Here is a 13,545-nt window from a genome sequence, read left to right on the forward strand (position 1 = left end):
TGGTTCCTAAAAATCACAGCATGTTCCCAGACTACAGAGGTTTAAAACCTCTCTCCTGTCCTTCCAGCTCTCCCAGGAGCTACATCAGTGCTCAACACAGACAGGCAGCCCCTGCCTGCTCTGCTTCCCAGCCTGCAGTCCTCAGCCTCTGCTCCCACTTCCCTTCTCCAAAAGTCACTTCTGAAGACTGCTCTGTTCTTATGCACTCAATATAAAAGCCAGAGACTTGAAAATTTTGTGCATTTTTCTTAAAAAGTACACTGCATTCTAATTTAAATTAAAAGGGTTTTTAAAGAATAAAGTTGCTTAAAACTAAATGTGAAATTTTAATAAAGAAATAGAAATTTTAAATAAAGAAATTTTAATAAAGAAATAGATCTTTAAAAAAGAAATATTCAATTTTAATAAAGAAATAGATCAACTTTAAATAATCCCTTGGAAGAATTTTAATCAGACAAATTTATAAGAAAACTGTTGCTGCCCATGTTTTAAAAACAGATGCAGCCATTAACTGGGGAAATCACTAAGAAACAGAATTAGTGTTTTCAAATAATGAATCAGCTACCTGCAACTGTAAGTTCCTTTGATAGATTTTAGAATTTTGTTTCAGATTAGTTTACACATCCAAATTCAGTTAACTACTTCACCTGAAATTGAGAGAGTGCATAAAGTTTTTAAAATAAATCATAATACATACCTTATATATATCAAGTATTTGAATAAAAGTAATTAGAGCAGTGAACTAAAATCAACAGGTTTTTTTAGTTCACTAACAGTGGCAACTTTAAATCCATTTTAATACTTTAATACTTATTAACACTAATTATTTTTAAATTTGACTTTTAATATATCTTTATGCATATCAAGTGGCATTAATGCATTTTTAGTCAACCGATTTACAAGGATTAAAATACTGGTCTTCTGTGGTGTCTCTGAAGAATACATAAATGTGTGATGAACCACATGGGAAGTAAACTGCCAGCAATGAAGAACCCAATTTATGAGAACATGTTTAAGTAGATGTTAAGCACTTTATTACTGCTACATATATTGATCAGGCATGCTCATCAAGGCACTACAACAACAAAGAAATACTCTACTTGGAAGTAAAAGTGGTTCTCTGCATGAAAACCCTGCACTTCTGGGAAGACAAAAACTGTTTAGGGCAGCCACAAAGGACTGTCTGAAGCCCAAGACCTCTTGCCTTAGATCAGAAAAAGGAGGTGGATGAAGATGCAGAGCAAGTCACAGACTGAAAGCTACTGCAAAAGTGTTCCAGAGCAAGAAAGCAAATACAAAATGTTTTAATTGAAGAGGTTGCTATTAAATCTGCCCATCTGCAACCCAGGCTCATTTTTGACTATTTCTCAAAGTAAGTGAGGAGGTCTCAATGCTATAAAGATATAACCCAAAGGGTAAGCACTGGGTCCCTGTGCTGCATAGTACCAACCTGAGAAACTGCAGCTATTCACCAGTAATGTCATGGAACTGCCTCTGGCTTCTGTTGTTACTGTAAGAATATTTTCACAGTAATCAACACATGCAGCCACTTGCTTTTTCAAGTTACCTGTTAAGGAATCTGGTATGTATATATACATGCAGCCATACAGACATTTGCTTTTATCATTCTCTCAGGTCTTGGTAAGCTCTGAAATTCCTAACATTCTGAAGAAGCCTCCAAAAAAAACCCCAAGAGAGCAAACCATTAACCTGGATGCCAGACACTGAAAGTACACACACTGGTTTCTACTTTATCTGCTTTTTCTTCCTTTTTCTGTAAATCACACAAATTCTCTTCAATTCTTCCTAATGAATCTTTTTCTCCTCTGTTGATTGCTTTATGATGCATTTTTCTAACACCCTGCATATATTTTCCTTGTTGAAACTACTTTTTCAATGGTTTAAACTTTTCATTTTAGATTGTCTCTTTCCTATAAAAATTTCAAATGCTTTATGACTATGATCTTAATTCTTTCCTCCCCCATGAATCTAGGGAAAAGCAGAGAGACTTGACTGGTTTTTTCCTCACCACCCCTGGAAACCAAGCATATTTTGTACATTTGATGAAAAGCCCTTAGGCAACTTGCAAAGAACTGACAACATTTCAATAAGCTCAACTTTTCCATGGCTTTCAGATCTCCCGCAGTATTGATTTGAAAGTCAGGAAAATTTCTAAGATAAAGAAATTTCTTCATTTGAAGCTGAAAAATAATTTTCAGTCTTTAAACTTAATTTATCTATATCACTTACTGTAAGTTATTTACTGAACTGTTATTAATCACCGTGATCATGGAAGGAGTTAATGTAATTTAATTTTAAGCCACTAGAAGACTTGTATATTTGTATTATTATTTCTATTTGAATCTAGAGAGAAAAAAACCTCTTCAGTTGCTATTGCTTATTATTAAAATGCTAAATATTGGCTAATGCAGAGGAGTAACCATGACTTCAGCAAAAAGAACAAAGCATATTACTCCCAGCCTCCTCAAGGGAACAAGGGAAGAAGATGGTCTCTTCCACCAAAAGCTGCAAGACTGCTTGGATACAAACAGAAGAAGCTCCACAGCAAAACATTATGTCTGAGTATTTTTAGAGCAGAAGAGATCTCTGGAAGTCACCTGGTACCACTTGGTACCACTACCTGCTCAAAGCAGGACCAACTTCTCCATCAGACCAGGTTGTTCAGTCATTGCAGTAAAGTTCTGACTACCTCTAAGGATGAATATTGCACCACTTCAACAGGCAGCCTGTTGCAATACTTAACCACATTCAGTCAAAATTTCTTTCCTAATTTCTCACTGAAATTTTCTTCAGTTTATTCCCATAACCTAATCTAAGCACCTTACAGCTACCTGCAAATATTTGTAAATCTACTACAGACTTCAAGTATACCCCAAACTAGGCTATTTCTGTCCAAACAGATGTATCAAGCTCAGGCTTTGAAGAGACAGCTCTGCCATATCCTTTAAACTAATATTGCAGATTCACACCAGAAACAAAACAAAAAGATCAGCATTTGGGTACTTACCAGGCTTCCTCCTCTCCCCATTTTAATGGGTTCATTGAATTGCTATTCTTGAAAGTAAATATCTCACACAGTGTCTCAAAATCAAGCACTAAGCAGTAATTGATCCAAGTATGGAATGAGAATATAAACCCTTTTATACTCAAGCATTTAAACGGCAGTACCAAATTTGTTTTCTCTATTTTCTGAAAATATCTGGAAAGTTCTGTGTACTTAAACACAGGAGGAGTGCACAGCTGGGAGAACAAACACTCTTACACAGAGACCCAACCAGGGATGTATATTTTCAATTCAACCCAATTTGACAAAGGAGTTAAAGTTCTAATGATAACTGGATTTCCAGAAGTTTTTTGATAATTGATATATGGAAAGACAACAGACATACAAGTGATTATCTTCACTAACTGAAAACAAGGGTATCTGTGAGTAGTCCATGGCCTCACCTTGGCCCATCAAGTAGGCACAACAAGTTAATTTAGATTAGGAGCATCAAAAGGCATGGGGAACTGCACACTGCAAGTTCTTCAGTGGGTCAAGTTAAAGAGATCAAATATTCACACACAGAGGGAACTGAAATTCAGAAAGTCAAGCCTTAACTTCTGCTGCTCATCCAACTTGCTCTGTCATGTACTAGGCATTTTTGGTATTGTTTCTATTTAAGTATTTGCTAAAATAGACCTATTCTATACTACAATGAAAGACCACTAGAATGTCCTTCTTTTTAGGGAAGCATCCACATGCCACATCAGGCCAGTAAAGTCACCTGTCCGCAAAATAAACTCCAAAACAAAAAAATCCTACTTCAACCATTGGAAAACGCACAACTCTGCTACAAATCAGAAAGATAAGCTTATTTCAACTAGTTTATATTTACCTTGAACATGGAGAATGATAAGCAGATAGGCTCCAAGCAATTGCTCATGAACTCTCAATCGAGTCATTGTTCACTTTTAATCCTTCCTGTGCAGGGCAACCGGCCCCTCTGCGTGACAAATGCTAAGCTCAGGCTGCTCGGTGAAGCCTAATACAAGATTAGGTGCTTGACTGCAAGGATGCTTCTGGGGCTTCTCCACCTTTGTTTCCTGGAAAATACAATAAAACAAAATGCTTAAAAACTTCATGTATTTGTGAAACAAGAAGAAAACCCTCAAGATGGTCATCATGCTGAGCATAACCAACAAACCCAACCAAAAAACCTCATGTGTTTATTAACATTAGTATCTGAAAACATTAGCTATGTTTCCTATCTAACTGAATAGCAGGGTTCTTCTGAAATATAAACTTTTGGTAACAACCCACAGGGATGTTTTCATATTCCTATTAAAAATATTAGATATGTCAACTCACTGGTCACAGATATATAATTTTAGACTTGCATATAGCTGTTATAGGTAGTATTCAACAGATTTAACATGTATATCTGTTTGAAAACTATTTTCTTTACAGAAATGAGACCTTCTTTATATAATTTTCCATAAAAATTAAATGCAAATGGTGACTTCCCATAATACTGGGGGGGGGGGGAAGCAGTAACACCATGTTTGGCCACTTGTTGAAAACTGCCGGTAGAGAAGCTTTATTGCAAAAAATCCCCAGCCTCTCCGATGCATGAAAACCAAACCTGCATTAAATTTAACAGTTAGTTTGGTTACCTAATATACTTATCTTGTTACTTTTTTCTCCTAGAAGAGTACTGCAGAAAAAAGACAACACTAACTGCAATTCAAAATCATTACATCCTGGATTCCCAAGCTGTGTGCAAATTACACTACCGTATGTACATGCCATTTGCTCCACAAATAAAACATAATTCTACTCTTGTGCAGTGGGTGAACATACAGCTAAGACAGCCAAACTGAGTAAGAAGTCACTTTTTCAGACTGCAGTAGTTGTGGTCACGTTCCGCTCACAGAACTTTTCAATGGTGATGCATGAGGGGAATGTAATTGGGCCTCAAAGGACTAAAAAGCAGCTTGAACACCTCAATAGTTCCTTGCAACAAAAGCGAAGCTGCACAAAGAGGAACAGAGCCCTGATTTTGCCTCTCCTCGGCCTCGTTTCGGTGGGGTTGACCCCCTGACCCCTGTCAGCCTGGCGCTGCTCATGAATGCCAGGACGGGCGTTCGCTCGGGGATGGGCAGCAATTACTGTTGGTGGCCGCTTCCAGCATCAATAACTCAATCTGTGTGTCGGCGAGACCCAAGAACTTTTCATTTTAATGAGTCTTCGGAGGCATTTAACATGGAGGCAAATTAGCGGCTGAGCCGGGAGGTGTCCGTCACTTCCAATTTCAGCGGGCGCGGCACCGCCCCGACCCCTGGCCTACTTTTCACACGTCTCTGACTTCTCCCTAATGCAGCCACAAAGAGGGAGCCAGGCACCCCCAGCCCCACGGCGGCCGCGGCCCTGGGCAGGATTATTGCCAGGCTGTGGTGGGACGGACTCGAAATCGCGCAGTGCGCAAACCACCGAGCACCAGGAACTTCAGAGTAAACTTCCTGGCCAGGCAGAGGGAAAAGCGGCGTGACAGCAAAAATAGTCACGCTTTAGTGTCCCTATGCCACAACACCAATTCTGACAGTTACCAGGTATGTCCTTCTAGCTATAAAACATCAGGCCAGCAACCTAAGTGCATAAGTATTAATGCTTGATTCTGTGTTTCAATGGCAAGGAACTTCCAATCCTCAATAAAACATGTGGAATTTGAAAACTGCCAACAGCTTTATGCAGCAATAACAACAAAGGCTTTATTTATGGTATTCTATCAAGCAAAACCAAATAAATCTTAGTAATAGTCTGTTTAACGTGTTTTAAAAATAATTTCTGTTCTGTCCAGTTTCAGAAAGAACATACATTTGCACTGTTGTACATAGCAAGAGTAGGAAGTGCAAGTGTTTAAAATTTGGTGATCTTGCCCCCCAGTTCACCAGAGGGAACACCAGCACAGGAACATGCATTTGCCCCTGTACCACACAGCATGTTACCAAAAGAAAAAAAGAAAAAAATTGAAGAAATTAACCATTTCAATGCAACTCACTCCAATTTCATGGTAATTTTTGTTCAGTGACACACTCTAAGGTAGTTTCCAGAAATGCTGTCCAAGCCTATTCAAGAAAAAATGTTCTCCACCAGTATTTTGTACTTCGATCTTCCTTCCAGCAATACTTCCCTTTTCACATATACACTACATAAAATATAATATTGTCTATAAAACCATGCAATAAAAATCAAAGAGAACAAATTCTAATTCCCCATTTTAAAACAAAAAGTACCCTTCCAGACGCCTATTAAAGAGGAAGACTAGGAACCCTGGCTAAGGCACAAAATTGAAAGAGCAACAGCTGGAATTTCTCCAAAACCTGCCTGATATAACAGTTTAGAATGACACAACTAAATAACCCCTTCAAATATATTAAAGCAGCAATTAACACTTGGAATGCTACTCTGCCAACAGAATGATGCTGAAGAAATTAAAATCCATAAGCCAATCAGGTGATTTCAAAGTTCTCAATCTCTTTTCTCCTGTAGCCATGAAGTGTTCAACTATAATCCTCTAAAAAGTAATTTATTCATCAATGGTAACACCTGATTTTCCTACACTGTATTTTATTATCCTTCTTAGTAATTGTTTATTGAACAAAATGCTTTTATTATTAAACTGTGTTTTTTTTTCTGAACTGGAACTCAGCAGTGAATTCACAGCACTATCACAGCAGTCCAGCCCAACGTTCTGTATGACTCCAAATATATGAAGCTGAAGTGTGCAAGATCTCTCACATGGCCCAAACCAACTCTGAAAGCATGGAGTTCAGTGGTAACTGTTCTTTAGATGTGGCTATGTAATATTTTTAACAGCATGATCCCCAAACCAAATGAGCTGTGCTGTTCCAAATTGCAATAAAGAATGATAGTGGTGAATGTAACAACAAAGATAGTGTTGTATAAGGGGAACACATGAAAAAATGTCAATCTTAGACTTCACAAGAATTAGAACATACAATCCACTTCAACAGACAAGACATTTCAAACCATTTGCAGCAGTACATTAACACCAAGTTAAAGTATTTAAACACAACAAAACTAAAACTTACTAAATAGTTCTCTGACGTGTAACTGGGGCAAGAAGCAACTTAGGTAACTGCAAGCATATTACCTCAATCACAGGGACTGTTTTGAACAGGACTTTGAGATGAACAGAATGCCAGAGATAAAGTGAACTGTCAGTCTAAGTCAGTGTGCAAAAACAGCTTCCCTGGAAGATTATGAAAAAACCTGATATGGTGCCACAAAGAAAATTACTCATTTGGATGAAGAAAAGAGGGATTATAAGAACAGTAAAGAATTCACTACAGGGCAGACAAGTAGTTTCAAGAACAGAGATTAGTAGCCTAGTTCAAATGGCATCTGAGGACCTTGATTCTTGATTCAGCTTGACTGAAGAATACTCACCCTTTTCATTAATGAAGTAGGCACAGAAGCAAAAACTTTAAAAAAATTGCTGACAAACAAATTGTCAGTTCAGCTGAGCGCTGTCTTTATGCAGGAAGATTTGGATCATGTGAACAACTAAAGTAACAAATGGAATGAAGTACAACAGCATGAAATTGGAAAAGTCATGCATATTGCACGCATGCATATTGGGAATTTCTGCTTCATACAGACTCGAAGCTCGCACATAAGAGACAGCTATGTCCAAGGACACCAACTGATTATAGAACATCAGACACATCCATGTGATGTGGCTGGGAGAAAGACACAAACACAACTCTAGTTAGGAAAATTTCCCAGGGAAAACAGCAAGGCATGAATAGCACAAAGATAACATGATTGATAAATTCAACACCCATCTAGAAGCATACTATCTCAAGGAAAGAAAGACATTAGGAGATAAAAAGAAAAGAAAATAATAAAATTAAGACAGTTAAAACTGATGGGTAAATTACACTTTGACAACATAACAGGAATAAACACAATGAAAGACAGACAGCTATTCAATCTTAAGAAAATTACTGGTTCAACAAGAAGCTATGGATTAGCCATTAAAATTCATTTGGTACAGAAATTAGAAGACAATTCCTAACCACTGGTTAGAAGGTTGTAGGGCAGATTTTCAGACTAAATAGAGTCCAAAAACTTAATTAGTCTTTATTTTTCAAAGGACACCATCTCATGTAGCTACAGGTGTCAGGACAGGAACGGACTGATCCGGGACTACATTTCATTATTAATACAAAAAGGGCTATAGTTAGCTTCAGTTTATCCAAAGTCAAACAGTCAAATTTAATCAAGCCCATAACAAGAAGAAAGTTTCAGTCTGTGTACTGTGTAATTCTGTCAAATACTTGTACAAAACCTACTTTTTAAATGTGTTTTTATTATTCTATTGCAAGGCATGCTTACACAAACTGTTGAAAAGTGTCACAATGAAACACTCGAACTACCTATGCTTGAGTGCTGTCAATATATTAAATTAAACAAGCAAGGTAAATCCACCCCCAAAATCTGTCAAGAAATCCTATAGCTGATGGAGAAGCCTGCTGGTTATTATTGCAAGCCTGATGACTACATGGCCATCAACAAAAACAACTTCGTGTAAGGCCCTATTTAGGCACTAATCTGTTCAAGCTCACAGAAACAATTCCCCTGAACTGTGGATTGTGTAAGAATTATTTAAAACTATTCCTGACTGCATAAATTTAAAAGCCAAGGGACTGTGTAAATTATTCAAGTCCTTTCTCCTTCTAGAAACTATAGTGAAAACTGAAATGCTAAATGAAGCGCAATTGTGTGTATTATATACTTCTCAAAAGAATGAAAAAAGAAATCTTAGTTCTCTCTGTAGTACATATAGAACCATGTGTTTAGAACACGTGCACTGCAACACATTTGCTCATTCAAAAAACACAAGACCCTAACAACAGGTTTTTTGCAGCAGGGGAGCTCAGTCTTAGAAATGAACTTCTTATTTCTAATCAGTGGGAAAAGCCACCAAAATCCACCTTGGACAGTCAAACAGATAATCTCCTGCAACAAAGATTTCCCATTGCTGGTAAATAACAAATCACGACAGCATTTAGAAGGCAAAATACTAAATTATGATATATCTGTCTGTTTCATAAACAAAGTTGTTAACTGTGAAGAAATGAAAGCCTAGCTGCTTTCTACCATGCCCAGCAAAATTGGGTAATTGGGGATGCTGCTCACTGCATTCCTGAATGCCCATCTTACTGTTACTCTGGGCTTCCAATTAACTTAGCGCTAAAAAGTTTCTTCAAATAAATTAACTGCTCTGATATTCAGCAAAATTGTTTTCACGCTGCAAGCAGGTATTACAAACACGACACATTCTTTTATTTGAACATATTCAGAGAAAATGTCATATTTGAACATATTCAGAGAAAATGCCACGACACAATTTTTATTCACCTTGACCCATTTCCCTCTTTTCTCAACTCCTTCACTTTGGAAGTGAATAGCTGGCTTAGAGCTTCTGCTCTTAGGACAATTAGAAAATGGACATCCATGCTCTTTCTGCAATGATATCAACTTCTGCTATTCTACCCAGAAGCTATCCTTCTCGTATGTTTTTATAATCTATTTATCATTTTTGCTACTTCCTTACTGTCATACCAGTCAATGTGAACAAGGAGAAAAGTCTCCACACGTAATGCATTCCATCTCTAAATGTAGTAACTACAAATAGGAATCATAACTTAAACCTTTTACATCTCATTCATAAGAAACATACTTTTGTTCACCAAGCATAAGTAGCAAGGGAAAAGAAATCATCAAAACTGTTAGAAATTTTACATGTTACTAATAAAAATATTTTGGTCATACAAGACTACAAGACTTATCACACATTTTGGCTCTGAGTTTCAACAATTTGACGCAAATAATATACCTGGGCTGAGGAAAGGAAAAAAGATGGGCCTCAATCCTGAATATACGTTTGCTCACATTTTTTAAAAGTGGAGAAAGGAGCCTAAAATAAGTGCACCAGTGCCTTCAAAATTATAAATGCCTTCACAGAAGGTTTCTAATGTGCAACATGACTTTTAGCACTATTAAGACTAATGAATGTTTTCACAACCTTTTTTTTTTTTTGTAATTTAAGGACAGTTATTCATTAATCTAGGTAAAAAAAGAGCAAAAAACCCAGATCCAGAAATTGACAGGGTAAGCATTTATTTTACTTAACTCCCATGATCTTGGCTTGCTTCTGCTACACCTATAACCTCTGCCCAACCTAGAAGAAGAAATTCACAACTTCTTTATGTGTCCAAAGTGAAAGCGATTATGCAAATTACGGAACTCAAGAAGAAGAGTTCTGCAGAAACTGGGTTTTTGTTCGCTGCTCAAAGAGCACATTTTTCATTTCACGATGCCTAAGGAAAACAGCCTGTATTTTTGGTCACGGACTTTAATCAATACTGGCGTGCTGGACAAACCGCTGCTCTGCCGTAGGTCCGTGCCATCGGTGCGTCCCGGCAGAGGAGCGAGGGGCCGGAGCCAGGGCACCTCCCTGCCCTGCCGTGCCCAGGCCGGCCCGCAGCTCCGGCTCCCGGCGCGCCTCCCGGCCCGAGCGCTTCGCCCACAGGAGGGAGGTGTAAGCTCATTGCCCAGCAGGGGCACCTTGCTAAAGCCGGCCTCTCTCACGCACAACCTTTAGAAAATGTGGCTGCTATTTAAAAGACGCATCACTTGAATTTCAATTTTTGGTACAAAGGAGAAGACAACAGCAACAAAGCTGAGACAACTCAATACGGGGTTTGGGAGTTAGCTTTTTTAGCATGAAAAAAAAAAAGCAAGACTATAAACTACTTCTCTCCCTGCTGCCCTCGCCTCTTCCAGCGCTAACTCTCGTTTTCTAGGTACGAAGGTTTTTCCGAGCGCGCTGGCCCGCCGCCAGCTCCATAAAGCGAGCGGGAGGCGCTCCCCCCGCGGCCCCTCCCGGCAGCCCAAGGCGCCCGGCCTGACATGCTTTTCAAGGCGTGCTAGACTGCAGCGCAGACTTTCTGGCTCCACTTCCATTGTTTGCACGGCTGCTTTGCTCCTTATCCAGAGCCTGGATTAGCATAAGAATACTGTCTTCCCCCTCTGCAAGCCAGCTCCCCTCTAGAAGACCTCCACCCCTTAAGAATAAACATAGGGGTTGGGTTTCTTTTTGGGGGGGGGTTCTCTTTAAATCCCTTTTTCCTATTCAGGACTTGTAGAAACTAATAAAATAAATAAAACGCTAAACAAGCGAGGCTGACAAGGCTCAGAAAGGCCCGATTGCATAGATTAGTAATTACCAAGGTCAAAAGAGTCAACACCTGATAATGCACGGAGCCCTCACTCCCCACACTACACTGTGGACATCAGAGTTATTAATGGATATGCTTTCCATACGGAGCTGAAAATAAATAAATTTAGGAAGGGGTAACAGAGAGGAGCTTTTAAATCCCCCTTCCTTTTAATTTACACCTGGAAGACGGAGTTTCAAATTACTGAGAACAGACAGGAAACATTACTTATGAAGACAACCCTCAGCCAAAAATACAAACCAGCCCCTCTAAACTGCAAGTGGTGATGCCTTTACACAGGGGAGTCTGCCTGCTTACACATCTGCAAACCCTTTCCCTCTGGTATGTGACAAAGGGACTGTGGTGTCCCTTTTAGAGCAAGTGACGTGATCTAGTATTAAAAAAGGCCGACAGAAGAGCATTTCACAAGAAGCGAACTGCTTGCCCTCACAACGCCTCAAACTGTCAACATGGACATATTTTTTTGTTCTGCTACTCAGAAGGTAACAGCTGTCCAAGTGAATTCATATGTCGTTTCATGAATAAGATAAAAACACACTTGTAAATATTACTTCATAAACAAGCAAAGTAATTTTTAAATCATCGAATTCTGCACTCCCCACTGCAATGGGTGAGAGATGATCTTTCTTTGACAGTATTTGCTCGACACATACAAACAGCAGAGACAAGACTAGCAAGTTCAACATCAGGAAGATTTGCTAATACAAAACGCTGCTTAGCAAGGTAAGCCTTAATCCTCACTTTCCTCACCTGCTTGCCATGCCCACGAAGGCATTGTACTCTGCTGAGAGGAAAACTCGCTGTCTAGCTGTTCCCACAAGTCACTGTAAATAACACACAGATATCCTCAGAGGAGTGGTCTCCATCAGATTTACAAAGAGGCATTTTAATAGCTGGATGGGACAAATAAGTGGAATTGTAGGTGCTGCTTGTTTATCCTCCTCAAAATTGTATTGGCAGGGGGAAGTTATTTTTTAAGTGTTCTTACTACAGAAACAAAATTTTAGATAGATGTAATTTGCAAATTATGTTTATCTATTAAGTTTGTTCTTTGTGTTAGTTATATTACCCTTATAACTTAAAATTGCAATCTTTCTTATTCTTTGGAATTTTAATGAATAGTTGACTAACTTTTGTCATCTTTGAGCCTTCACTTCACCCTAGAAAGTCATGCTGGGGATATTTTTACGAGATTACAAACTCCAGGCATAGAACACAAGTAGGTTACCACCTTCACAGCAAGGGCAAAAGAAGTGAGCAAGTATTATCAGTGGCAAGTTTAGAATAGCCTAAACTAAAATCATTCATTATCTTACATAGAACCTGCAAAGTGTTCAGATAGTCTCAGTATCAGAGTGATAAATGCCTATGTGTAAAGTGTGACATGCTCACCTGCAGTTAACTCACACATAGTGGATATATTAAACTAGATTGCTATATTAGGAAAGTGCTTACACAGGACAAATAATGTTAAATTAATTATATGCTGCATTCAGCATCTATTTTCATCTGCAACATTTAATTTCAATGTGACATATGTAAGAAACTATTATTGCTCTGGGAAAATTTTCCAGGACTCTAAATGTATGTGTCTGAGCAGTATCTCACCCTGTCAGTGTTCTGCAAGTCTTGCTGAGATAAAAACAGATTTTAATGCAAACTTAAGTTAAACTCTAAGTGCACTGTAGACCCACTTGGTTAAATAACTACAGAAACAACATGGCATGCACATGCACACAAATACTCCTCTTAAGTTTGAACAATGTACTTTCATCAAATATACCTTCAAAGACATTTCCAAACCCAAACACAGTAATCTTTCAATAGGCAGACAAAAACAGAGTTCAAAGGTAATGTTTACTTCAACAGTTATAATCCTCTATTTCCCTGCACTGAAGTGCTAAAGCAATACTGTTAATTTTTTTTTGCACACAAAATTCAAAAGCAAACAAGAGCTTTCTGGTCATGAGATTAATGTGATTAAAAATCTCCCATTTGTAATCAACCAACTACACCAGTTCTTTTCTTAGTGCAAAAAGGTTATTTTAAATACACCGTGAAACATTTTTCAACAACTGTTACACAGTAGAACTCAGGACAGCAACAAATCAACATATAGGGTAGAAGCTTGGTTTGGTTTTAGATTAAGTGAAGTTCACATTCAACTAATAAAATCTGTAATTTGTTTTCATTCAATCTTTCCTTTTCTCT

At 38.2% G+C, this 13,545-nt stretch overlaps 1 protein-coding gene across 2 annotated transcripts in view; it reads right to left on the reverse strand.

The window, feature by feature from the left end:
- Positions 1-13,545, reverse strand: part of BMPR1A (bone morphogenetic protein receptor type 1A) — a 74,073-nt gene that overhangs the window by 17,563 nt on the left and 42,965 nt on the right. For both annotated transcript variants that reach the window (XM_036386178.2, XM_036386179.2), the window contains one exon: positions 3,900-4,107. In XM_036386178.2, the coding sequence (XP_036242071.1) occupies positions 3,900-3,966 (67 nt within the window). In that variant the 5' untranslated portion in view covers positions 3,967-4,107. The remainder of the gene's footprint in view (positions 1-3,899; positions 4,108-13,545) is intronic.

Source organism: Molothrus ater, chromosome 8 (genome assembly GCF_012460135.2).
Source record: "Molothrus ater isolate BHLD 08-10-18 breed brown headed cowbird chromosome 8, BPBGC_Mater_1.1, whole genome shotgun sequence".
NCBI classification, from domain to species: domain Eukaryota; kingdom Metazoa; phylum Chordata; class Aves; order Passeriformes; family Icteridae; genus Molothrus; species Molothrus ater.